General features: G+C 39.5%; 1 protein-coding gene across 1 annotated transcript in view; it reads left to right on the forward strand.

Moving 5' to 3' along the window:
* MLYCD (malonyl-CoA decarboxylase) overlaps window positions 1-26,919 on the forward strand; it is a 55,082-nt gene that overhangs the window by 9,907 nt on the left and 18,256 nt on the right. Inside the window, exons 2-4 of the mRNA XM_054048938.1 lie at window positions 11,075-11,187; window positions 13,296-13,452; window positions 14,322-14,471. Of these exons, the coding sequence (XP_053904913.1) occupies window positions 11,075-11,187; window positions 13,296-13,452; window positions 14,322-14,471 (420 nt within the window). The remainder of the gene's footprint in view (window positions 1-11,074; window positions 11,188-13,295; window positions 13,453-14,321; window positions 14,472-26,919) is intronic.

A 26,919-nucleotide genomic window follows, 5' to 3' on the forward strand; every position in this document is an offset into this window, starting at 1 on the left:
GTCTTATCACAAGGCTGGTGGCTTCTTACCAAAATCTGCCTCATGCTTGGTGTTTTGTACAACACCTGTGAGAGCAAGAGAGAATGTCACTTATGGATGGGAAGCAGAGGGGGAGAGACTTCCTGAATGTTATGAACAGCCAGAAAGCCTGCCTCTGCAAAATGGCCCAAACTGGTCAGGAAAGTAATTTTCCTTGTCTTGGGCGTGGGTGGAAGATATGGAAAGGGCCTGTTTCTTGTATTTGAGTGAGTGAAGGTGGGCTCCCAGTATCATGTGTTCACCCCAAGGTGCAAGACATAGACTCAGAAACTTTAAGGTCAGAAGGGACCATCTTGATCATCTAGTCCAGTGGTTCTCAAACTTTTGTACTGTGACCCCTTTCACATAGCAAGCCTCTGAGTGCGATTCCCCCCTTATAAATTTAAAACACTTTTAAAATATATTTTAAACACCATTATAAATGCTGGAGGCAAAGTGGGGTTTGGGGTGGAGGCTGACAGCTTGTGACCCCCCCCCATGTAATAACCTTTTGACCCCCTGAGGGGTCTCGACCCCAAGTTTGAGAACCCCTGATCTAGTCTGACCTGCACATTGCAGGCCACAGAACCTTGCCTACCCACTCCTGTAAGGAACCCATAACCTCTGCCTGAGTTTATGAAGTCCTCAAATCATGATTTAAAGACTTGGCTAGGTTGGGGTGCTGTCCATGAACATAGCACCACAATGCTCTCCAACATTCTTTAATCCTTTTTCTTTGTCCATGCACTCCTTTAACAGTGCCTCTGCCGGCTTCCCTTCGCTCTTCTGTCTTTTTGGCCTTGTGCTGTCAGCAAACATGTGCTCTCTCGCTCTTCCTGTGGACATTTTCAAGGTATTCAGAGTCTGCCATGAGGGTTGAGAGATATCAGGTGCTTTGGGAACAGAGAATCAGCACAAGTAGTTATTGTCCCTGTACTAGCCTCCATGATGGCAATGATAAAATGTTGCTTTTTCCCCATAAGTTTGGATTGTCAGTCCCAACTGCTTTTACCATTCTGGACTAAGCTTAGTGACGGTAAGACAGTCTCCATTGCAGCAGGAAGTAGGTTAGTAATAACACTAGATTGATGGTGGGCTGGTGGGAGGAATGCAGCAGGTTAGTAATTGCATCTGCACTCTGATGCCTCCCCAAAGAGGCAGAGAAGGGTCATGTTCAAAAAGGCGGTGAGCAAACTGGGGAGATACGCAGCACTGCTATCTGCCAATTGCATTGTTAAATAATAGACTACCAATTGAAATTTATTAAATATTTTTGGATGTTTTTCTACATAGATAATTACAACACAGAATATCAAGTGCACACTGCTCACTTTATATTATTATTTTTGATTACAAATATTTGCACAGTAAAAATTATAAACAAATGAAATAGTATTTTTCAGTTCACCTCATATAAGTACCATAATGCAATCTCTTTATTGTGAAAGTGCAACTTACAAATGTAGATTTTGTTTCTTAGTTTTGTTTTTGAGTGCAGTTATATAACAATGTAAAACTTTAGAGCCCACAAGTCCACTCAGTCCTACTTCTTATTCAGCCAATCGCTAAGACAAACACGTTTGTTTGCATTTATGGGAGATAATGCTGCCGGCTTCTTATTTACAATGTCACCTGAAAGTGAGAACAGGCATTCGCATGGCACTTTTGTAGCCGGCATTGCAAGGTGTTTACGTGCCAGATATGCTGAACGTTTGTATGCCCCTTCATGCTTTGGCTACCATTCCAGAGGACGTGCTTCCATGCTGATGCCACTCATTTAAAAAAAAGAAAGTGTTAATTAAATTTTGACTGAACTTCTTGGGGGAGAATAGTAGATCTCCTGCTCTGTTTTACCCACATTCTGCCATGTATTTCATATTATAGCAGTCTTGGATGATGACCCAGTACATGTTGTTCGTTTTAAGAACACTTTTTCAGTGTAGATTTGACAAAACGCAAAGAAGGTACCAATGTGAGATTTCTAAAGATAGCTACAGCACTCGACCGAAGGTTTAAGAATCTGAAGTGCCATCCAAAATCTGAGAGGGACGAGGTGTGGAGAATGCTTTCAGAAGTCTTAAAAGAGCAACTCTTCAATTCAGAAACTACAGAACCCAAACCATCAAAGAAGAAAATCAACCTTCTGCTGGTGGCATCTGACTCAGATGATGAAAGTGAACATACGTTGGTCTACGCTGCTTTGGATCATTATCGAGCAGAACCTGTCATTAGCATGGACGCATGTCCTCTGGAGTGGTGGTTGAAGATGAAGGGACATATGAATACACCAAGAAAATCTTTTCCTGTGTATACAAACCCTTAGAGGGAGTTAGGATTTGGTTAAGAAGTCCATCAAGGAAGCCTTAGGAACAGGTGGCCTTGATAGAAAGAGCTTTGGCTGACACATTTTGGTATCCTTTGATTAGCCAGTAATGCAAACCCCAGGAAAGGAGTAAATTTGGACTCCCTACAGTGTGCATAGACTTCAAAACAAGGTGGGAAAATCTCTTGCTTACAATTGAAAACAGTACCAAGTTACTTGCTTAATCTGCTGCAGTCTTTTCTCTTCGTGACACTACAGCAGCATACATGGGGCAGAAAAGTGCTGGAGATGGACCTGGGAGCCTACTGTCAGTGCAGGGGTCTTACTCCAGCTGGCATTGGAGCTGGTGTAAAAGCTTTATAACATGTTCCCACAACTTGTCCTCTGTCATGAGGGCAGGTCATCAGAATGACCGGGTGAGGCCAGAGTTCCCACTGCCAATATAGGGATCTAGGAAACAACCAAGTTTGTCAGAGCAGCCCTGACTAATTTACACTGTGGGCTGGGTAGAAGATGCCCTAGATATGTAGCACACAAATGTGGCTTAAAGCCACCTATGCCCCTCCTATTTCCCAGCCCCATGCCTGTGCTTAGCACAAATGGAAGAACAGAGAATCTGGGCAACTGTGGTGTAATTTGGAACAAATATGATCCTCCTTCAAGTACATTGATTTTCAGTAGCTAAACTATTTAATTGTATTTCACGAATATTTCTGTACCAGTAGTGTGTAGACAGAAAGTTAATGGAAAATATATTGACTACTTAGAACTGTTTTCAATAGAGGAAATTATATAAAAATTACTTATTTCACCAAAGAGCGAGAAGAAGAATAGTTTGGAGTTGTGCTTGTATACAAGAAACTTTAATATTTTGTTGTGTCCTGAATTTTTAAACAAGCTCCATCTTGCTAAACTGAGAGCTGAGGTTCAGATTTTAATAGCCAGAAATTACTCTGACAAGTTTTTTTTTTTTTTTTTTTACGAACTTTTTCTAAGTCTATAAGCATCTTTTATTGTTATCGATGGAATGGTTTCGTCAGGAGTAGTTGAGGTTTGGGAGTTTTGTTTGGAATATGTAGAGTATAAGAGCTGTGTGGGGAGGCTTGCAAAATATGATCATATATTGTGCTTGAGTTACCCTTAGGGACGAAGAGTACTAGTTTATGTCTACACTGCAAAGAAAAACCCACAGCATCTGGTGTCACAGCCTGGGACAGTTGATTTGGGCGCGCATGGTTTGGGGCTGTGGGGCTAAAAATAGTAGTGGAGACATTAGGATCTCGGGCTGGATCCCAGACTCTGAAATCCAGTGAGCAGGGAGGGTCTCAGAGCCCAAGCTCCAGCCTGAGCATCTACATTGTTGTTTTTAGTCATGCTGAGCCCTGCAAGTGCTCTGAGACTTGGTACGGTGGGTTTTTCTTTGCAGTGTAGAAATAACTTTTATGAGATTAAACTCTCAAATTAAGTTTTCTTTTTGCTCATATCTGTGTGTGTCTTTTTTGTTTTTGTCTGAGGAACTTTGGAAGGCTCTGATTATATTCAAAGCTTCCAATACGTGTTCTTACCAACTGAAGAATTGGAAGTGTTCTTTTTGTCCACCTTCCGTCCCATGTCACTCTATTCCTTTTCTATTGAAGATGAGACAGATGTAGTGGGAAGTGGGGCAGTGCACACCTCTTTCTCCCCCCCCCCCCCCCGGCCTTTTCAGTAAAACCTGGTATTCATAAAACTAGTGTGAATAGTAAAATCCTTTGTTTGTATTTAAGTTGTATTTAAATTAATGAAATGGCCAACCATCAGAAAATATTACATACGATTCTGTTGCTGCAGTGCTTATCTTTTAAAGGCAGGCTGAAGAGTATAAATGAAAATAATGCAAACTATGATGCACTTATAACTTTACAACAGATTCCTTTTTTATTTTCATCATTGATTTTTTCCCCCTTATTCCTCTGCAACAAAAATAGAAGGGGGGAAAAAAAAAGGTTTTTCTTTCCGTGACAAAGTAACTTGTTCAGTTATGAAAGTCTGAGTGCCAAATTTAATTTTCTGTATGTTTTCTTACTCCATTTATCAACTTGCTTTAATAGCAGGATTCTCTTGCAGTTTGGGACCCTATGAGAGTTAATTCTATTTTCCATTTACTCCTTTATGGCCCCGCTCTCATTTTTTCACGTAAGCATATTGTGTGTGTGTGTATGACTGATAAAGGAACAGAATCACCTATTAATTTTTTGTCAGAATCCTGTTAATTACATTACTTCCTGGTTGTATGGAAATGATATTTAGTTGAAGTCTCATCTGTGGCAGATATTTAATAGAACCCTTAATAGCCTCTGCTCTAGAACCCCACACTCTGCAGACAATAGCATTCATGGTTTTCTAGAAGTCTGTGTCCCTGCTTCCCACCAAATGGCAGGAATTCAGTAGTTCAGCTATTGTGACTAGTGGGAGATTAGTATCAGGAGGTAGCCGTGTCAGTCTGTATCCACAAAAACAACAAGGAGTCCGGTGGCACCTTAAAGACTAACAGATTTATTTGTGCTTGAGTAAGAACATAAATATGTACTTTGAAGTAAACGTCATTTACATAATTTCTGTTCTGTGTTGGGCATTTGTTTCTCAGTCATATTAGGTTTTCTTTATTAACAATGTTTATGAACATAACTTTTTGTACAGTCCTGCTAATTAGCGCATAGATCAGATGGAAGTGCAACCGAAAGAAAACTACCCGCTGTAATACATTGCTGGAAAATGACACATCTGACACACGATATTAAATCTGATTAAGAAGGAAGGCCAGCAAAGTCTGGCAGACTTTGGATTTTGACTCTTAGATGAAGATTCACACTTGACTTCTTCCCCCTCTGTGTGGCAAAGGATATGTGGCCTTTCTAGATCTACAGCAGGGTTTAGGTAGTAAAATATATGCCTCAAAAAATCCCAAACAAACAACTTTCCATTTCAGCACATGTATGGAAGATGCCACTAAAAGGAGGTAGTTTGAAAGTCCATGAGTGCAAAGGAGTCATAATACTTAGTCTTTGAAGGTGAAAGACTGCTTTGTTTTAGAGTCCTTGAACAGTCTCTACTGTGTCTGCTTTGTCACTGGATCATGCGAGCCTGAGAAGTTTATGCATTGTCTAACATAGATTAGTAAAGATTAAAGTTGGGGGTGGGAGGAAGTGAGAAGGGAGATTTTTTTGAATATGCAGATTTTTTTTATGTGAAAGAAATGTGGCAAACTTGATTGAGTCTGCAAATGAGGTCTGGGAAAAAAGCGAAGATTTGGGGATTTACCTTGCAAACTCCATTACTGTGATCATTATCAACAACTTTGCTCTAGGAGTTTTTCTGGAAGAGCTAATTTAATTATAACTTTAGGTGGATTAGTGTAGATTGGCTGCAAGAAGAGTCTGGAATTGCAAAATCAGAGCTTTACTAGCATGGTGTTTTAAGGGCTAAAACATGCTTTTTGTGATAAAAGCTGTCTTCATTTTGGATTATTTGTAGCAATTACCTAGGCCAACAGCGTTTTCCTTTGATGTGTGCCTTTTAAAAACATTTCCACTTTTATTTTCATTAGGATATTATAGGAAATGTTCACACACTTTTGGAAAGTATTTCAAGAAATAGTTGTTTATAAAAATCTTGTAGTGAGCTAGGGTGCACCGGAGAATTATTTTTATTTGAGTGTTGTACATAAGTTAAATAGACAATTTATTCATCCGAAAAGTCTGTGGCTCAACTGTACTTAATTGTAAAAAAATGCCCTGTTTATGATCGTCTCTGTTCAGGCAGCTAGTAGTTTGCTTTTTAAATATGAGTACAGTGTAATATAAACTACTGTAAAAAAAAAATTAGCCACAGAACATTACTGCAGGAGATTCATACTTTGGTTAGGGTTAAGAATTACCATTTCAGTTTGCAAAGTAATTCTGCATCTTCAAATCTTCTGTAACTGAGACAGATGAAAGCAAATGAAGAAGATAAAATTCATTATTATAATGTACTGTAATACAGCTTTTTGAAATTATTTTATTCAACTGTGTACTTTGGTGTGTATTGTTGCTACAAAGCTGTGAACCCCTTTGCTGAATTTTATATTCATATTCTGCTGTTTCATTCTTCCGTACTCAAAATTCCAGATTTACATGGGATTTAGGCAGATGACTTCTATTAACCTCTGTGTGTGGCCACATCCTATTTAAAGGTTTACATCTTCTATCCTGAGGTCCAGAGATCGTCTAGTAATGGGATATGATGCATATTGTAGAAAAGTTTTCTACAGGGATTTTGAGCTACAGCATCCGTAAAATTCTATTTCTTTTGGTCTAGTCCACAGAAAAGTGATAAACTTTCAGGTTACGTTTTTAAGTTCACTATATTTTGTTTGCTGGTAAAAACTATTGCTGAAAATCAGGTTTAAGACTAAACGCAATGAAGGATCTATTATATTTATCTCAGTGCTATGTTAGAACTTTTTTTGGAAGGGCTAAGTTATAGAAGTGAAATATGAAGTCCGTAACTTACAGTAAGTGGATCTTTTAGCAGGAAAAAATCTCAGAAAAAAAGTGCTCACGTTTCTTTGAAAAGTCTTTATTCTCCTTGTTGAGCTTGAGAAGTTTCTCTTTTAAGGATCTGATACATTTTGTCAGTCATAATAAAATCGGATACGTTATGTAATGAATGATTGAAGTTACAAGGTTAGAATTAATAAAATGGTGCTCTACTCATGCTATAAATTTGTCAATAGCTTTACATTATTCACTAGCTCACTATTAACTAGCAAAACTAAAGATAACTAGCTATGTTCATTTGTATATGGGGATACATTTAGTTTGATTCATTTATTTTTTGGGTCATTTTACTGGCATAGCCCCTAATGTTGCAAACAGATGTAATTGCTTAGATCCACATTAAAATTAGAGGAGAAAGATAACAGGCCAAAAGGTTTTGTATGGCGGGGGGGGGGGGGGGGAAGCATTCATGGCTCCCAAAAAATAGAGTTTTTAAAATGTGACTATCATTCGATTTCCTCCCCCTTTTCCCCTCTGGCCCCATCTTCGACAGTTGCTGTCCATCTCCTGTTCGCTGGTTGTTCCGCCAGTTTTTTTTGTTTCCCTTTTCTTCCTTCTCCTTAATCTGTTGTTCCCAATTTTATTTTACTCTTGAGCATTTCAGCTTTGTCTCTGACGCAAGATGTTCAGCCATGTGAGGCCTGTCTTGAATTAAATGGAAATTAAAATCTGATCCTCCAGAAAAAACTTTTCTTCTGCGTGAGTATCTAGTATAACCATAAGAATTGAAAGTAGAACGCTTTACAAATTGTTATTGTACTACTAGCTAGATAGTTGTGCTTCCTGTGATTGGTCACAATTGAATCCACCTAAAACTAGCGTTTCTGCTGAGAGAGGGGGAAAAAAGCTAAAGGGAAAAGTATGAGGAGTATTCAAACAAACAAAACCCCAAGGACCTGTCTTCTGTGTTCATAACCAGGGGACAAAGGTCATGCTCAAATATTACTAAAACCAGTGTGTTAAACATAGTGCTAAAGTAAAGTCTTTATGTTCTAAATTGCACATACTCTGGTTTACAGCAGTGCAAAGTGTGGTTGCTTATTTTTCCTGGTACTTCCAGTACAGCCCCTTTGGGGTCTACCAGAGTAAAGACAAGTAAATATTTATGGAATCCACATTTCTAATGCTGTAGTTCTGTACCCTGTAAAAAATGTAATAGTGTGGAGTAAGGCTTTTGAGCCATGTCTGTTCCTACTGTAGGTAACCTTTCTACTGCTGCCCAAATGCATATATATCTATATTGCAAACAATAAAAACAAAGAAACAAGGGAAGAAAGGCATTACATGAGTTAGTGGCTTGGATCTTTCAAATTGGACCATCTTGACCAAGGTCTAACCTTTCTGAGGCGAAAGAGAATGATCAGGGGCAGTTGAACAGTTGAATTGCAGGTAACTACTGTATAATTTTGAAATTCTTCAAGTAGGCCTCTGTACGTTCCCAATAATGGGAGATGTGCTGCTGATGTAGCAGGATTAATGGAAACCTCTAAAATCTGCACCTGTTGGAGCACCCATGCACCCTCCTTCAGGGCCCCAAATGTTCTGCAGGCAAGGATATAAAAAGAGAGCCCCAAGTGCCTCGGTTTCATTAAACTGTGTGGTATTGCGCAGACCAGGAACACTGGCTGAGTGTCCGACCTAACTCTCTGGAAACAGTTTCCAAGTGCCTGCCTTTAGATAAGTTAATTGTTAGTTCATAGTTGGTAGATAGTAGTAGAAAACTTGGGGGCCATTAGGTGCAGACATGCTGGCACTTGTTCTCAGATCAGTGATGCGAGATCCTAAAGCTAAGCGACAGGAGTTCAAGAGGTGTGCTTTATGTTCAGTTTGTAATCTCCTACCTGGCCTGATCTATAAAACTGCTAGCCTCTCTTTTATGTAATTTTTCAAGATCTGTTTTGCCGTGGTGCTCACATGAAACTTGCCAACAATTTATTGCTAGACTCAGAGGCCATCTTGCAGGTGACTGATGGGTAGTTAGGGAAAGCTAATATTACATAATTTACACAATAAAAAAATTAATATTTATATAAAATGAGATTTGTCTCCTCAACCCACACCCTTCATAAGTTGATTCCCATTTTAAAATGCAAGTAATTTGGGTCAGGGACCATGCCAATTACTATGTTTATAAAATGTTTTGTACATTGAAGTCCTGATTAAAATCTCTTGACACAACCAAAATATGCATATTTAATAACTGATTAGGCATTGGTAACGTACACTGGGTGATTATAAATATAAAATCAAAATATATAAAAAATGAGATGCAAATATCCTACACATGCCAGCTTTATTAACTACTATTTCTAAAATTATTTTTTGTGTTTGAAGTAGTTTTGGGATCTTTTTGAAGGAGACTGTGGGGCAAATTCATCCAGAGTGTAAGTCCCTTGAAGTGACTGGAGCTATATCAGGAATGAGTTTGCCTCCATAATTGTGGCAATGAAACTTTGCATGGAATAGTCAATGTACATAATTACATCTGCTCCTCAACAATGTGCTCGTATGTGGTCCAAGAGATAGCTGTCTTAAATTTATCCTCCTTGAGATACAGGTCACTTGAATTCTGATTGTTCATTGGAAGTCTTTGCAGACCTTACACAGCCAGGGTATGAGTACATTTGTTGTTTGAATAAATCAAACCTACCCATTCATTCATTCATTCATATATATATATAATGAGATTTATTCTTTATGCTGCAGAATCTTCTCTTTTGATAGCTTATTTTTATCATGTTCAGCTTCTAACGGGGAATACAGAGGGACACTAATACGTAGTACATCACAACTAAAGATCTTGTAACTTGGCATGCAAAGTTATTTGTGCTGTTTAATGTGTGTCGTGACATGAAACTGGTGAGCACCTCTTGTATTTAAGTGATTTCTGATGATTAAATATCTGTTTGCTAGTGATCTAGAAAACGGTGTGGTGGTTTATTTTATATTCATTTATATTCATTTTTTTTAAAGCGTTCCTTTAGGCACAATAGAGCAGCACCAAAGAATGAATGAAGTGTGTGTGTGTGTGTGTGGGGGGGGGGGTTCCCTCTGGTAACCTGGTTACTGACTGCAATACAGAATACTCTGAAGGTCAGGCAGAGTATAGCAATACATTGGAACAAACTCAATTGTTGCAACATCAGAGAGAGTTTTACTCTGTTTCCCTAGAGGCCAGTGTGCTGATATACTACAACATTTCAGGGACTGATAAACTAGTTGGGATATCTGTGAACTCTATTCGCTACCATTTCTTCGAGGGGCATCTGTCTAAAGCAGAAGCATCCATGTGTGAGTTATGCTAACTGCCAGTGTAGAGAATTGGGTTGCCAAGGTTTACAAGCAGACTCAGCTAAGCTTTTTTCACCTGACCTATGTAATCTTGGTCCTGGAGGTAACAATACAGAAAAGGTCTTTCCTGCTTTGTCAGCGCTATAGGTAGCATTGGAATAGAACATACTTTGCCATTTTATTCTTTGTGCAGCCAGCAGTGAAGAGGGGTTAAAACACTTGCAAAAACAGTAGTGAACAAAGAGTAATATGCAAGTGATTTAAAAATTCTTCAGTGGTTTGCTTGCTTGCTTAGAGTATCTTACTCTTTTTAAACCTGGTTGACAAGTGGTATCTATGAATGTTGACCATAATACTGATCTAATGCTAATAACCTTCCTGATATGTGAACTGCTTAGTATTCAGCAGAGATTGAGACAGAATATTACGAGACATTCAATCTGAAAACCTTCTTGATTTGTTTTTGGCATCCAAATTGATGCATCTGAGCAAATGTGCGATTTGAGATTCAGTTCTTGTCAGTGTTACTGACCACTCAGATGCTGTTCTGGTGTGTCCTTTTCAACTTAACTGTTTTTGGGTTCTAATCTGCAGCGCACCGTAGAGAATGTCTGCATACTATCTTGTAAACATTTTCCTTATTTTAGTCCTAGATTATAAGGATTTCTATTTATTCGAGCTTCAGATGATTTGCAATTAGCTTTCTCAAATGGACCCAGTAACTTGCTTAAAACTTTCAGTGTGATAATGGTAAAAAGTAAACAAAAAATCCTTAGTGAAATAGATAGATGGCCTTGTCCCAGTTTATCTTGCACCCAGTTTATTCAAAGTAATGAGTCAGTTTTTCTCTTCCTGTTTCAAGGAGATGAATGGCATGCTAAAGAGCATGCTTTCAGAATGGTTTTCTACAGGATTCCTAAACCTGGAGCGAGTCACCTGGCAGTCACCTTGTGAAGTTCTTCAAAAGATTAGTGAGTAAGTGCCAAGAATTTCCAATGTTTGTTGATATAGTTTGAACAATGGGTTGGCCTTTCTGCAGGCCCTTGTGTAGATCCCACCTCAAGAAATTGCATTCCTATGCTATACTGCAAAGTATGATTAAAGAATTGCAACCTTACACATATTATTTAGCACATACATTGATTTTAACAGAATTATGTAGATCATAAATAATATCCTTGGGGCGTGAGATGATTCATACTTACGGTCTTTTTCAGCATAAATTAGAGCTGTAGGCTCTGGGAGAGTATGCTTAGAGCCAAGAAGAATATCTCTTGTGATGGCCATAAAAGACATACAAGTCTGTTCTGCTGCTGGTGAACTCTACACAGTAAGGAGTCAGTGTAGTGTACCAAGACCATACATCTAATCAAATATTATTGTAATTCTTCTGCAGTCATGTATAGTGGTAATTTAAAGTATGCAGAATCCAGTGTAAAATATACAGTTAAAGCTTTGTTATCCAGCATGTTCAGGGAACGGGTAAGGAAAAAATTCCGGTTAATTCAGGGAGAAGGAGTTTGGATGTAGGAGGAGGCTCGGGATTGGGAGGCCAGGAAGGGGGGTGCGGGGTGCAGGCCCTGGGAAGGAGTTTGGGTGTGGGAGGAGGCTCGGGACAGGGGGTTGTGGTGCGGGCTGCCAAATCTGGGCAGTGCTTACCTCAGGCGGCACCCCGCAAGCAGCAACCTGTCCAGAGAGGCGCAGCCAGGAAGCTCTGTGTGCTGCCTCCTCCTGCAGGCACCGACCCCGCAGCTCCCATTGGCACGGTCCCTGGCCAATGGGAGCTGCGGAACCAGTGCTCGGGGCGAAGCTGGAGCAGCGCACGGAGCCGACTGGCCGCGCCTCTCCGGACACATCGCTGCTTGTAGGGAGCTTCCGAGGTAAGTGCCGCCCGGATCTGGCACCCCAAAACCCCTCCCACATCCCAACCACCTGCCCTGAGCACCCTCCCACATCCAAACTCCCTCCCAGACACCGTACACCGCACCCACTCCTGAAATGCTGGTTTATAGAGCTTTCTAGTTTGTAAAGTGCTGGATAACACAGCTTTTCTTGTAAATTGAGGTCAAGTTTATACAAGTGCCTTGACAATCGACAATATTTATTTCTATCTTCCTGTCCTGTATTCAAAATTGATTCAGTTGGAAATGTGTGAATCAAAGTTCTATTGTGTTGATTTTTTTTTTTTGCCATACTTGAACTCTAAGAAAAGCTTTCAAGAAAACAACATCTCTAAGAAAGAGTTGTGAGGGTAGGCAACTTCATCTGTTCTTTGTAACACAAAGAAAGTAAAATGATGATACAATCTAGGTCTGCAAATCAAAAATAAATGTTATTTAGTTTAATTAAGACTATATGTGATTAATCTGTGGATACTGATCAATTAAAGGATTTGAATAGAGTTACTAAAACTGGTTGAGGAGAGACTTCATGTTCCTGTTTCACTGTATTACATGAATCCTTTTGAAATATTAATTTATAAAACCCTTTCACTGATATCTAGATTTCCTTTTCTAAAAAATGACACCATTCTGTGCACATGCAACAAAAGTATTAGCAATAGGATGGGATGAGGAGGTTGGATTTTTAAATGTATTTGAAAATAGCATTCCATTAGCATAGACAGTAATATTAGGAGGAACCATTTTGCGCTTAATGTAGTGCTTTTCATCTAAAGCTTTCAAAGTTCTTTACAAGGGTGGTCAAATATTATCTCTATTGTACTGTTGGGAAAACTGATGCGGGAGGGGATGTGATATACCCAAGGTCATTCAGTGAATCAGTGGCATAGTGATTTAATCTGGTCTCCTATGTAAAATACAAACTGCAAATTGGAACTTTATGTTCCAGAGAAGGCTATACACAGACACAGCGTGTGTGTATGTGAGAGAGATTTTACAAAATCTGTTATGTTTCAGCTTATGGGTGAATTTCATTTTCTCATTTCTAAGCTGATCCTGCCCTACTGACGTCAATAAGAATGTTGCCATTGACATTAATGGGAGCAGCATTGGGTTGATACAGTAGGTTGGGTGAATTCTGTCTTTTAGATGAAAATCTTAATTTTTTAACCTCCTATTCAGCTCTGAAGCAGTGCATCCTGTCAGAAACTGGATTGATATGAAGCGTCGAGTTGGGTCATATAGAAGGTGCTACTTTTTTGCCCACTGTGCAATCCCTGGGGAACCATTGATAGCCTTGCATGTAGCACTAACCAATGAAATCTCCAGCAGCATCCAGGTACAATCAGCATATTCCATACCTACTTCAATATTTAAATCGCTAAATAGGCTTGTTTAAAAAAGTTGGTTCAGAATGGATCAAAAGTCTGTGTTAAACTCTCGTTTTGAAAATCCAAGTTAAATTCTTGGTGCTACTAATGATACTTCTTATTTTTTCAAGAATAACTCCAGTGAGTTAATGATTTAGGTGATCTATGTGAATTGTAATACAGTTTTAGAATAAGTGGCAGGAATCTTTGTTCATTGAAGAAAAAGTCTATTTTGGTTGTTGTGTTAATGATACCTGCCAGTAATGGGTGGTCGGTCCCTTCCTCCTCCTTCCCCCCCCCCCCCCAAAGTACAGTGAAAGCTGTGTTATCTGGCACTTTACCAACCGGCAAGCTCTATAAACTGGCATTTCTGGTCTTTATTGAAAGTCCGGTTGGCGCAGGCTCCGCGTGGCTCCCTGGAAGCGGCGACATGTCCCTGCTGCTCCTAGGCAGAGGAACGACCGGGGGGGATTCGGAGTGTGGGATGTGATGATTAGAATATCTTTTATACTGTGCTAGAGCTTGACTTTGTCTCAATAGATTGAATACAGTAAGAGAATGGAAACACTGTCATTATTATTAATAAATTAAAAAGTACACCTCTACCCCGATATAACGCGACCCGATATAACGCGGTAAAGCAGCGCTCCGGGGGGGCATGGCTGCGCACTCTGGTGGATCAAAGCAAGTTCGATGTAACGCGGTTTCACCTATAACGCTGTAAGATTTTTTTTTTGGCTCCCGAGGACAGCATTGTATCGGGATAGAGGTGTAGTAAAATGAAATAAGTCTTGTGGTGATGGGAACTCTTACTAATTTTTTAATTGTTCTTTCACAGGCCATAGTGAAAGAGGTTCCCCCTCTAGAAACAGAAGATATGAACAAAATTACTACAGCCATTTTCTATTCAATCAGTTTGACTCAGCAGGGACTTCAGGGTGTAGAACTGGGGACTCACCTCATCAAACAAGTTGTTAAAGAACTACAGGTAGGTGTGGTAAATTACACTTTGGGGTATTGTCCTGCTGGAGTCCTTTCTTTTCAGTAGTCACTGTGCCTCATTACTCAAGATGTAGAGCTGCCATGGGTTCCCATTAAGTCTTTGATGACCTTCTGAGGGCTGAAAAAGCTTTTTCCCATCTTTATTTAGTAAATTGGCACTAAAACTTAATATTGGCTCCTTGATTTTCTGTTATTTAAGAAATATGTGCGTCTCTTCAACTCATTTGGTAGCTTTCTTTAGCAAAATACCTCTTAGCCGACATAACAGATTTTTTTTCTCAGTGCATTATAGTATGTTTTGTCATTGATATATATATATAGATATATATATATATACACACACACACACACACACACCCCTCTTCTTTGTTTTTGGCAACTAATAAGTTAGATGTTTGAGGTTCAGATTTTAAAAATAATGAGGTTAGAAGAGCTTAGGAGCTGATATAGAAAGTGTAAAATAAGACCCCTTGTGGTCCAAGTCCAGGGTTTCAACTCTCTCCTTCTCCTCCTCCTCCTCCTAAAAAATGTCTTTTGTTTACCTGATTGTTTTAAACTGTTGAAGTTGAACTCTTAGTATAGGTATTTAGTTTCTACATTCATCTAGAATGTAGTATTTTGGTATAGTACAGAGAACTATGGAATAGAATATTGCAGATAAGTCAAGGTTCACATGAAAGTAATTGCAGCTTATTTATTTATCATTGTAACAATGCAAAGAAATTGCCAAACATTTCACTGCAAGGTGAACAACTAACTGATCAACGTGTCTCCTATTCTAATTAGAGCTGATCAAAAAATGGAGTATGTGTGTGCACGCAGAAATCTTCCCTTTTTTAAAATTTCCCAACCACCTCTAATTTATATTAGAGTAGCACTCTATTGTGAACCCAAATAATTGATGTGCAGTATGGATTGTATAAGAATTTAGAAATAGCATGTGAAAACACTAATGTATTTGGGCTATTTTACCTGTTGTAACAAACACATCCACCTTTAACCATTCTAGACTCTTGGAGAAGAGTTTATTTTTCTTGTAGCTGTTAGGAATAACTGTTGGAGGATCTGTTCTTCCTATTAAGCTGAATTAACATTTTTGGAAGTGTTAGTTTAGTGAGATAGGGTATTGGAGCATATACACACAGATACATAAGTCCTTGCATAAATTGGGGCTATCAGAAATACATATATTCTGACTCCCGTTTTAATCAGAATCCTTTACATCATGAAGTAGTTGAACTTTAATGGGTCAGTTAGTTTTGTAAAGAATTTAAACAAAAGAATAATGCATTGATCCATAGTGTTGCACTAAACAATTGCTTTGAACTGTAAGCAAGGTAGATAAAATATAGTGAAAGCATTAATAGTATAAGAAATGTTTAGTATTAAACAATACTCTTACTGAGAGAGGCATTAGGAAATCCTGACTTCTCATTTTATTGGGTTAATATTTAAGCAACCTTGGCATGTGGTCAGGCACTTATGTTCCCAGGGGTTGCCCAGAATCTGTTGTGAGTTTTGGAAAAATTTGGCTTTCTGTTCCAGGATTAACTTCGGTATGAACTTGGTGTTAGATCAGACACTTAGGTTATCAACTTCTTAAAAGTAATGTTTTATTCAACAAAATTAAAATATTAAAAATACAGTCACGTTTGCTTTTTTCAAGATGGTACTGAAAAGTCTCAGTGCAAATCTACCAATTTAAATGTAGGGATGTTTAATGCCTGAGAGAGGCAAACAGGCCTGTTTTTCACTGTAACGATCTCTTCCTAGATGTGGAGACTAAAGAAGTTAATCACAAAAGTATCTGGAAAAGATGGGGAGTGAAATTTACACACAGTGTTATAACCCTGTCGTGCAAAGTGGTGTTCTCCCTTGATTTTAATGACAACTGAAGATTCTCAGCAACTTTGAGAATAGACCCTACACAGCTAGAAATCCTTTAGTGTCCTTAATTAGGATTCATAGTGTTGTTACAGAGAAATTCAAAATCCAAGCATTATGAGCATTAAACATTTTAATTTTGGCTTTAGACAGGCACTTAGGAAGTTGTCTTATTAAAAGTTTAGCTTGCTCATGTTAAGTGCCAAACTAAATTGCCGTGTTTTGCTCTACTTGCTGGGTGTCATTCCCATAGATATTAATATTGTTAGGCTGTAATATTATTCTCATGCCTTGATTTTAAAGAATAATCCTTGGGGAGAATAAACAAAGAGAGTATAATGACAATGTGGGAAAATATGTACTATTATTTATTTGTTTACACTCCACTATATTTGATTAATTCCAAATCACTTAATTTCAAGCCTCTGTAACTTTTAATTTCCTAAGGAAATGACCATGTTCTGGATGTTGCCATCTTGAAAATGTTTAAATGTAAGAATTAGTGAGAACCTGATAGCTGAGCATTTGGCAGAATACCGAAGCTACAATTTAATTGTGTATTGGCATCTGGAAAATTTTAGGAACAAATTGATCATCTGTACACAGGGCTTCTGAACAATGTGTTTATTTTGGAATACAGTCACTGTGCTTTTATGTATCAGTGTATTGAAGATTTTGATTGTGTAATCATGATTTGTAAAAGCCCTTGTGATGGATGGCTATGAGCTTTGGTGTGTTCTGTGACTAGTTTTTAGATCAAATGTAATAGGGAAATATATTTGATGGAAAAACAAAATAAGTGAGCAGAAGGAACACTTTTCTCAAAAAACCCCTAAACCTTCATGTTTGAAGTATGCAAGAGAAAATTATTTCACATAAATTCTTGCCAATGTGTTGGAAATAGAAATACTTCTGATGGATTTGCATTATGGAATAAGTATAATAAGATATTTCTTGAAGCAAGGTCTTTATAGATTCTAATATTCCCCACTGTGGAAATACCAGTGCTGTCTGAAAAAGGTCACTAACTATTTTTTTTAAAATGGTAGGGGATTGTGTGAATTGTATTCACCTTCTTGGTTTTCAGACAACTGAAACATTTTTCGCTTAATCTTAAAAAATAACAACAGAATAAAAACCCAAACAGTGAATCAAACTGAGAACAGATGTGACTGATTTCAACCCAAAAATGGGATGGGAGGGGAGAGATTGTTAGCAACTGAAAATCAAACTGTAAAGTGGAAAAAACTTGATATTAATTTTAGACCTCACAACACACATCAATAATTATGTTTTGTATTCATACGTGTTGAAGGATGTTACATAAATATTAGTCAATATATAAATATTTGTCAATTTATTACTTTTCTTTGTAAAGCACTTTGAGATCTCCCGATGAAAAGCTCTGTATGAGAGTGAAATATTTGCATATTCAGTGTTTTTTAGATTTAAATGGCACATGGGGTCTCCATCAGTTTTACCGTTTCAATTTGTTCTAATGTCATAAAAGAGTAACCTTTTAAGTAGACTACAAACTGAGTTGAAAGCTTGTTCAAAATATTAAGAACTGAATGATTTATGAAACATTTTCTCTTTGGGAGAATTTTTGTGAAATTCAAAGTTCTTAATTTCCTCAGACTGAAAAACTTGGGCTTCATTTCAGCTTATGTTTTCCAGAAAGTTTTATTATTAGAAAGATGAAAAAGGCTAAATATTTCAGAAGAGCACTTAAAAAATTTCCCAACAACCTGTTTTTTGTTGTCGTATTCAGAAAGTTGTGTATGGATTGGATAATCACAAACTTTAGTAGAATCAAGAAAAAAATGATTGAGGTTTCTTCAGAAAGAAATAATATAGGTCAGGGGTCGGCAGCGTTTGGCACGCGGCTTGCCAGGGGGCCGGGCCAATTTATTTACCTGCTGACACGGCAGGTTCGGCCGATCGTGGTCCCCACTGGCCGCGGTTCGCCGTCCTGGGCCAATGGGGGCGGCGGGAAGCCGCGGCCAGCACATCCCTCGCCCGCGCGGCTTCCCGCCACCTCCATCGGCCCGGGACGGCGAACTGCAGCCAGTGGGGGCCACGATCGGCCTAACCTGCCGTGTCAGCAGGTAAATAAACTGGCCCGGCCCGCCAGGATGCTTATCCTGGCTAGCCGCGTGCCAAACGTTGCCGACCCCTGATATAGGTATAGCAGCACTGTATTGAATGTAAAACATCTCAATCTGTTGCAGCTCCACTGGCTACTACACAGCTCAAATTTAATGTAATGAATAGCAAAGGGGCCAAAATGATGTTGATTTTCTTGAAAAGAAAGGTTTGTGACCAAGGGAACAAGTCAAGGTGTCAGCTCACCTAATGATTAGTAAGGAAGAGGCAGCAAATACTATTCATTCAAATGAAACAAATGTCTTAGTCATGAATATTCCAGAGGGGATGGACGAAATTTTTCTGGAATTTTACAGTACACTTAGGGCAGCTCTGTAGCTAGTTAAGTTACAAAAAGATCCATATTTCTTTTAATTAACATTTACATAATTGGTAAACTCCCATTCTCTGGCAGAAATTGAAAGATAAATTTATTAAAATAGTCACACTCTGTGGAAAACAGAAGCATGAAAATATATTTAATCATTACTCAATATACCTAACTTGTCATTGTTGCAGAACTATGTCATTCCTGTAGATCAGATGTTTAAACCACATTTGTTTAAACAAAAATATTCTCCCCTCTGCAAATGTTGCTTAATGTGGAACTATTTCACTTGGTTTATAGAACACGTGTTCTCCTAAAAGTCTGATCAGGCAGTGCTTAAAATTTTTGGTGATGCTGGAAACTAAATTATTTAAATAAAGAAATGTTGTAGGAAAAGCACTGAGAATTTGACAGTTTCATGTGAGTAATTTAGATCTCTTATTGTGTCTCAATACTGCTTCCCATCACGTCTGTGCACATGTGATCTCACTGCAGTCCCCCAGGTCACTGGAACAGCATGTGTGCTTAACAGCTGGCATCGCAGGAGATGCTTCGTATTTTGAGACTCTGCCACAGTGTCAGCATCACTTGATCATCGCATCTCTAGATTGGCCAACTCCAGTGCGGAGTCATTTAAGGCAATACCATGTAGTCCAGAGCTGATCTGCACTGGGTGGTAGGTGCTTGACTATTGGGAGCTGGCTTGCTGAGAATGTTGTTTCATCTGCTAACCTTGGCTTTAGTTTTCTCAATATGAACTCTAAAGGAGAGTGTGCGGTCGAGAGTAACACCAAGGTATATAGGATTTATGGAATGAGTAAGTTTTGTCTCAAGCCAGCTGCCCTTGAGTTCACATTTGGCTACTTGGTTTGTGAGATGGAATGCACTGCCTTGCATCTTTGCTGGGTTTACATACAGTTGGTTGGCTGCATAGTACTTGTCTAGGGTGTTTAGTGTATTCACCAGAGTACTGTCTAATATGCCAAACTCCTTGGGCTTTGTGGTGATGCACAGATTATCTGTGTAGATAAAGCATCTTGTGCCAGGGTAGTTTGACGGGTCATTTGTGTAGATGTGGAATAATGTAGGTGCTAAAACACTATTTAGCAATCCAGATTACTAAGGGTCAGTGTGCTGAAAATGTACTATCCCAGATATTCCTATTATATCATGACAGATTCTTCTATCATTGCATGTAACATAATTAACAGTAGTTGATTTTGAGTTTGTTGCAAGTGTTGCCTTCTCTGATAGGGGTTGGAATGATGGCCTCCTTTGCCCATCATTAAAATGCCACATGCTGCTATGCAGCATTACTTGAGAAAGCATGATTTTGATGGAGATTTACACAAGAAGTTTGGAATTAATGTACAGAAAAATTGTTTATATTACAGTGTGACAAAATTAGGAATGTGTGTGTATATATAGTAGTCTTTCAACGTACTTTACCAGGAAGAGTATTAAATTACATAAATGAAATGCATGGTACGCCTACATAATTGTGCTGTTTGTAAGAAAGGTGACCTAATTTTCGCAGAGTTGCCATGTAACGGAGCAGTGTGTAGCTGCAAAGAGATGATACGCTATTTTAATTTGCATGTTGTCCTCTTTCAGCTTTTTTGCATTAAATAAAGTAAAAACTTTTTAAGGTACTAAACGAATGATGCAGCAGGTTCATTGATTTCTTGACATTTCAGATTCACAGACAACCACCTTTTTCTCCTCCTGGTGCCTTGTTGTAAAGCTTCCTCATTGTACCTTATTCTAGCCACATGGGCAATCAATGACAATATATATGATGTGTTCACTTATCCTTTTTCCCACACCATAGGGATATTCTTACTCTGTGTGAAGCTCTGGAAGGAGAGTTTTGTTTCTGCTCCCATATCAACTACTTTGCTGTTGCAGTGAAATATTCTCCTTGACTACAAGAAGGCATCTCACTTTCTCCACCTCAGAACAGTATTTTGGTTTGTCTCCATGATTTTGAATGAAAACCATTTAAAAAATAACTGGTATCAAAAGGAACCAATGTCAGAGAGCTGAAGTCAGACAAATTCAAATGAGAAATTAGGCATCTCTTTTAACAGTGGGGGTGATTAACCATTCGAAGAAACACCTAAGGGAATTGGTTAGATTCTCCATTTCTTGAAGTTTTTCAAGACTGGATGCCTTTCTGGAAAGTATGTTTGCTCCAAACATAAGTTATTGGGCTCAATACAGGGGTAACTCGGAGAAATGTCATGGGCTGTGATATACAGGATGATGTAATAGTCCCTTTGGGCCTTAAACTCTATGAATCTATGAAAAGCCACTTTTTAATCCCACGTCTGACTTTTTTATTTATTTATTTATTTGTTTGTTTATTTTTGTAAAAACAACTCTTCCTTATTTGGGTTCTAGCTATTCTATTTTTCTGCAGTGCCAAGATGCTAGTTGACTTGCAGACTTTAATTGGATCATGAAATTTTGCTTCGCACTTTTCTATCTCCTCACATAACACCTCTACAGCCAAACTTTTAAGAAGGAATGTTTAAACACTTAAAGAACTACCATTCTTAATGACTTCTTTTCAAATTTTAAATAGTCCCAGATGATGATGATCTTACAATACTGGAAATTTCACAAGAATCTTGTAAAATTCTGTAGGCAAGCCAGATTAATAGATTCCAACACCAGAAGGGACCATTGTGATCATCTAGTCTGACCTCCTCAATAAAACACAGGCCATAGAACTTCCCGAAAATTATTCTTGGACATTGTCTTTTAGAAAAACAACCAGTCTCGATATTAAAAATGCCAGTGATGGAGAATTCACCACGACACTTAGGAAACTGTTCCAGTGGTTAATTACCTTTACTGTTAAAAATGTGTGCCTTATTTCCAGTCTGACTTTGACTTGCTTCAACTTCCAGCCATTGTATTGGGTTATGTTTTCTCTGCTAAACCGAAGAGCCCATTATTAAATATATATTCCGCATGTATGGATATTTATAGACTGTAATCAAGAGACCCCCTTAACCTTCTCTTTGTTAAGCTAAATAGATTCAAGAAGCTCAATCACTATAAGGCATATTTGCAATCCTTTAGTGATTTTCATGGCTCTTCTTTGAGCCCTCTCCAATTTGTCAACATCCTTCTTGTATTGTGGACACCAGAACTGGACACAGTATTCCAGCAGAAGTCTCACCAATGCCAAGCGCAGAGGTATAATAACCTCTTTCCTCCTCTTCAAGAGTCCCCTGTTCATGCATCCAAAGACCTGATTAGTCCTTTTGGCCAGTGTCTCACCGAGAGCTCATGTTCAGTTAATTATCCGCTACAACACCCAAATATTTTTCACAGTCACTGCTTCTCAGGATAGAGTCCCACATCCTGTAAGTATGGCCTACGCTCTTTGTTCCTAGGCAGATGCATTTACATTTAGCCATATTGAAACACGTATTGTTTGCTTGTGCCCAGCTTACCAAGAGATCCAAATCTCTCTGTATCAGTGACGTGTCCTATTCATTATTTACCATTTCCCCCAATTTTTGGGTCATCTGCAGTCTTTATCAGGGATGATTTTATGTCCCCTTCCAGGTCATTGATAAAAATGTTAAAGAGCGTAGGGCCAAGAACTAATCCCTGCAGGAACCCACTAGAAACACTGAGTATCATTTGTTACTGTGCTCTCCAAGAGTTTCATAGTGTTTTAAACTACACCCGCAATAGTTTCTACCCATCCTAGTATTTCTGGGACCGTCTCACATTTGCAGGGTGATGAAGTAGTCCTGCAAACCTCACTTTCAGGATGTCAACATTTTTGTTTGTTTGTTTTTTAAATAACAAAAGGATCTATGCAACATACTGCTGACACTAAAATAGAACATCATGTTTCAGTGCAACATTGTTCACGTTTGTCCCATTGGCTTTCTTAGTTATGCATAACTGTTCTACTGTTACCTTGCACCTCGCGCTTTTTTTGTTTATTGCATCTGTCTGGGGCAGAGAGTTTAGTTTTTCTTTATTCAGCACCTAGCACAACTGGGTCCTCTGCCTTGATTGGAGCTCTAGGTAATACAGAACTAATGTTAGGCCAGACTCTTATAAATGGAAGCCTTTTGACTCATTAAAGTCAAGAAAATATAGGTCCATATCCAATAATGTTGGACAAACAAAAATTATCAATCTACTTGTCCTTTCTCTTTTCTGTGGTGCCAAAAGTGCCAGTCATGATTTCCTTCTTCTCTCAACTGGAGAAACAGAATATACTAGCTTCCTAAAGGAAATTAAAGCTGCAGGTGAAGGAATAATACATATTTAAAATGTCATAGTAATGACATTTCTAGGTGCATATTGTCTTTCCTGGGATGAATACATGCTTTAAATCAATAAACTAGCAACTTAATGATCACAGTTTACTAGTTATTATATTTTATGAATGTTTCTCTCATAGAGCACACTATATCCTGAAAAGATTTAATTTTCAGTATGAAATATGGTAATTTTTAGGGGGGGGAGCAAGGAGAGAAAGGGGCTTACTCAGCGGGATACCAGGAGCATTTATATTAAAATAATTTTTTTGAATCATAGCAATCAAAATAAGGTATTATCATCTTAAATCCAGTTTTTGTTCTGAAACTCGGTCTGAATGAATGGCACCCCACTAATCAGTCTGTGATTTCTAACCAACTTCAAACAGGCTAATTCTAACCAGTTCTTGTAGATTAAGATCACTTGTTTTTAAACAGATGTATTGTGTTTCCAGTCTTACAAAATCAGAAGCTCAGCCTGTTACATTGGCTATATTCAATGAAAATAGTGGAGCGGACTCAGTAATCAAAAGCTTTTTCTTGTCCTGAATTTTCAGCAACATTTCTTGTTTAAGATCAAAGCATAGCTTCGTTTACTTTAGTGTAAAAAGGTATGCTGACAACATAAACACCCAGGTGCACAAAGGATCAGTATGTCTACTGAAAGGATAAGAAAAAAATATAACATTTCAAAAAATCTTTTTGTAAGCATTTAAACATTACTTAATTGAACATTGTTGTTTGTCAGCTTCAGAACATTTTTGGTAAGAACAACTCCTTTGTGTGCAGTAGGATTTTTTTTATGTCAGCCTCATATCAACTAGGACTGCTGATGTCACCTTGCACGTAGATACCTGGCCAAAGACCCTGATTTCCTAATTTAACTCTGCAAGATATTGAGGGGAAGGGATGATATTTAATAAAAGGCCATTTAAGCAGCATTAATAAACTGAGACAAAATGTTGCTAACATGTCTGCATAACTAATAGGTGGAGAAGGGCTCAGTACTAGAATTTATGAAATTTGACAGCATTTAAAATGAAGGGCTATGCTCTCATTTTATTTATTTATTTATTTATTTTGTATGATGACTTCTGTGGCCCCTCTTCTCCACTCACATCATTCCTCCCCTTTCTGTTATATGATTTTGGGTAGGTTATTGGCAAGATGGGGCATAGAAGGTTATTAGAGCCAGTTCTGTTTGTCTCTTTCTGGGTATGTCTACACTACGAAATTAGGTCGATTTTATAGGAGTCGATTGTGTGTGTCCCCACTAAGCGCATTAAGTCGGAGTGTGTCCACAGTACTGAGGCTACCGTCGACTTTCGGAGTGTTGCACTGTGGGTTGCTATCCCACAGTCTCCACCGCCCATTGGAATTTTGGGTTGAGCTCCAAATGCCTGATGGGGCAAAAACATTGTCTCCGGGTGGTTTTGGGTACATGTCATCAGGCCCCCCTCCCTCCCTCCGTGAAAGCAACGACAGACAATCGTTTCATGCCTCTTTTTCGTACAGACGCCATACCACGGCAAGCGTGCAGCCAGCTCAGCTCAGCCGCCGCTGTTGTGTCCTGGGTGCTGCTGGCAGCAGACAGTGCAGTAGGGCTGCAAACCATCGTCATCGAACGATCGCTTCCTCTGCCACTCTGCTCTCCTGCAGACGCCATACTACAGCAAGCATGGAGCCTGCTCAGATCACCGCGGCACTTATGAGCACTGTAAACACCACGCGCATTATCCTGCAGTATATGCAGCACCAGAAACTTCAAAAGGAGGCAACGGCAGCGCGGTGACGAGAGTGATGAGGACATGGACACAGACTTCTCTCAAAGCACAGGCCCTAGCAATTTGGACATCATGGTGGTAATGGGGCAGGTTCATACTGTGGAACGCCAATTCTGGGCCCGGGAAACAAGCACAGACTGGTGGCACTGAATAGTGTTGCAGGTCTAGGATGATTCCCAGTGGCTGCGAAACTTTCGCATGCGTAAGGGCACTTTCATGGAACTTTATGACTTGCTTTCACCTGCCCTAAAGCGCAAGAATACCAAGATGAGAGCAGCCCTCACAGTTCACAAGCAAGTGGCAATAGTCCTCTGGAAACTTGCAACGCCAGACGCTACCGGTCAGTCGGGAATCAATTTGGAGTGGGCAAATCTACTGTGGGGGCTGCTGTGATCCAAGTAGCCAATGCAATCACTGAGCTGCTGCTATCAAGGGTAATGACTCTGGGAAATGTGCAGGTCGTAGTGGATGGCTTTGCTGCAATGAGATTCCCTAACTGTGGTGGGGCGATAGATGGAACGCATATCCCTATCTTGGGACCAGAGCACAAAGGCAGCCAGTACATAAACCGCAAGGGGTACTTTTCAATGGTGCTGCAAGCACTGGTGGATTACAAGGGATGTTTCACCAACTTCAACGTGGGATGGCCGGGAAAGGTATACGACGCTTGCATCTTTAGGAACTCTGGTCTGTGTGAACAGCTGCAGCAAGGGACTTACTTTACAGACCAGAAAATAACCAGTGGGAATGTTGAAATGCCTATAGTTATCCTTGGGGATCCAGCCTACCCCTTAATGCCATGGCTCATGAAGCCATACACAGGCACCCTGGACAGTAGTCAGGAGCTGTTCAACTATAGGCTGAGCAAGTGCAGAATGGTGGTAGAATGTGCATTTGGACGTTTAAAAGCGCGCTGGCGCAGTTTGCTGACTAGGTTAGACCTCAGCGAAACCAATATTCCCATTGTTATTACTGCTTGCTGTGTGCGCCACAATATCTGAGAGAGTAAGGGGGGAGACGTTTATGGCAGGGTGGGAGGCTGAGGCAAATTGCCTGGCCGCTGATTACATGCAGCCAGACACCAGGGCGGTTAGAAGAGCACAGCAGGGCACGCTGCACATCAGAAAAACTTTGAAAACCACTTTCATGACTGGCCAGGCTACGGTGTGAAAGTTCCGTTTGTTTCTCCTTGATGACAACCTGCCCCTTGGTTCACTCTACTTCCCTGTAAACTAACCACCCTTCCTTCCCCCCCCTTTGATCACCACTTGCAGAGGCAATAAAGTCGTTGTTTCAAATTCATGCATTCTTTATTAATTCATCACACAAATGGGGGGATAACTGCCAAAGTAGCCCGGGAGGGGTGGATGAGGAGGGAAGGACAAGGCCACACTGCACTTCAAAACTTATTGAATGCTAGCTTTCTGTTGGTTGGGCAGTCCTCTGGGGTGGAGTGGTTGGGTGCCCGGAAGCCCTCCCGCCCCGTTCTTGGGCTTCTGGGTGAGGAGGCTATGGAACTTGAGGAGGAGGGCGATTGGTTATGTGGCTAACAGGGGCTGCAGCAGTGGTCTGTGCTCCTGCTGTCTTTCCTGCACCTAAACTATACGCTGGAGTATATCAGTTTGATCCTCCAGTAGCTTCAGCATTGCGTCCTGCCTCCTCTCATCACACTGACACCACCTATCCTCTTGATCCCCGCCACCTGTCCTCTCATGTGTCCCTCCTGTCCTGGCGTTCATTTTGTGCTTTCCTGCACTCTGACCTTGTCTGCCTCCATGCATTCTGCTGGGCTCTTTCAGTGTGGGAGGACTGCATGAGCTCAGAGAACATTTCATCGCAAATGCGTGGGTTTTTTTTTTTTTTGCCTTCTAATCTTTGCTAGCCTCTGGGATGGAGTTGATAGGGGGAGAGTTGAAACATTTGCAGCTGCGGGAGGAAAAAAGGGAGAGAAGTATTTAAAAAGACACATTTTAGAGAACAATGGGTAGACTCACTTTC

Source organism: Malaclemys terrapin, chromosome 14 (assembly GCF_027887155.1).
Source record: "Malaclemys terrapin pileata isolate rMalTer1 chromosome 14, rMalTer1.hap1, whole genome shotgun sequence".
NCBI lineage: Eukaryota > Metazoa > Chordata > Testudines > Emydidae > Malaclemys > Malaclemys terrapin.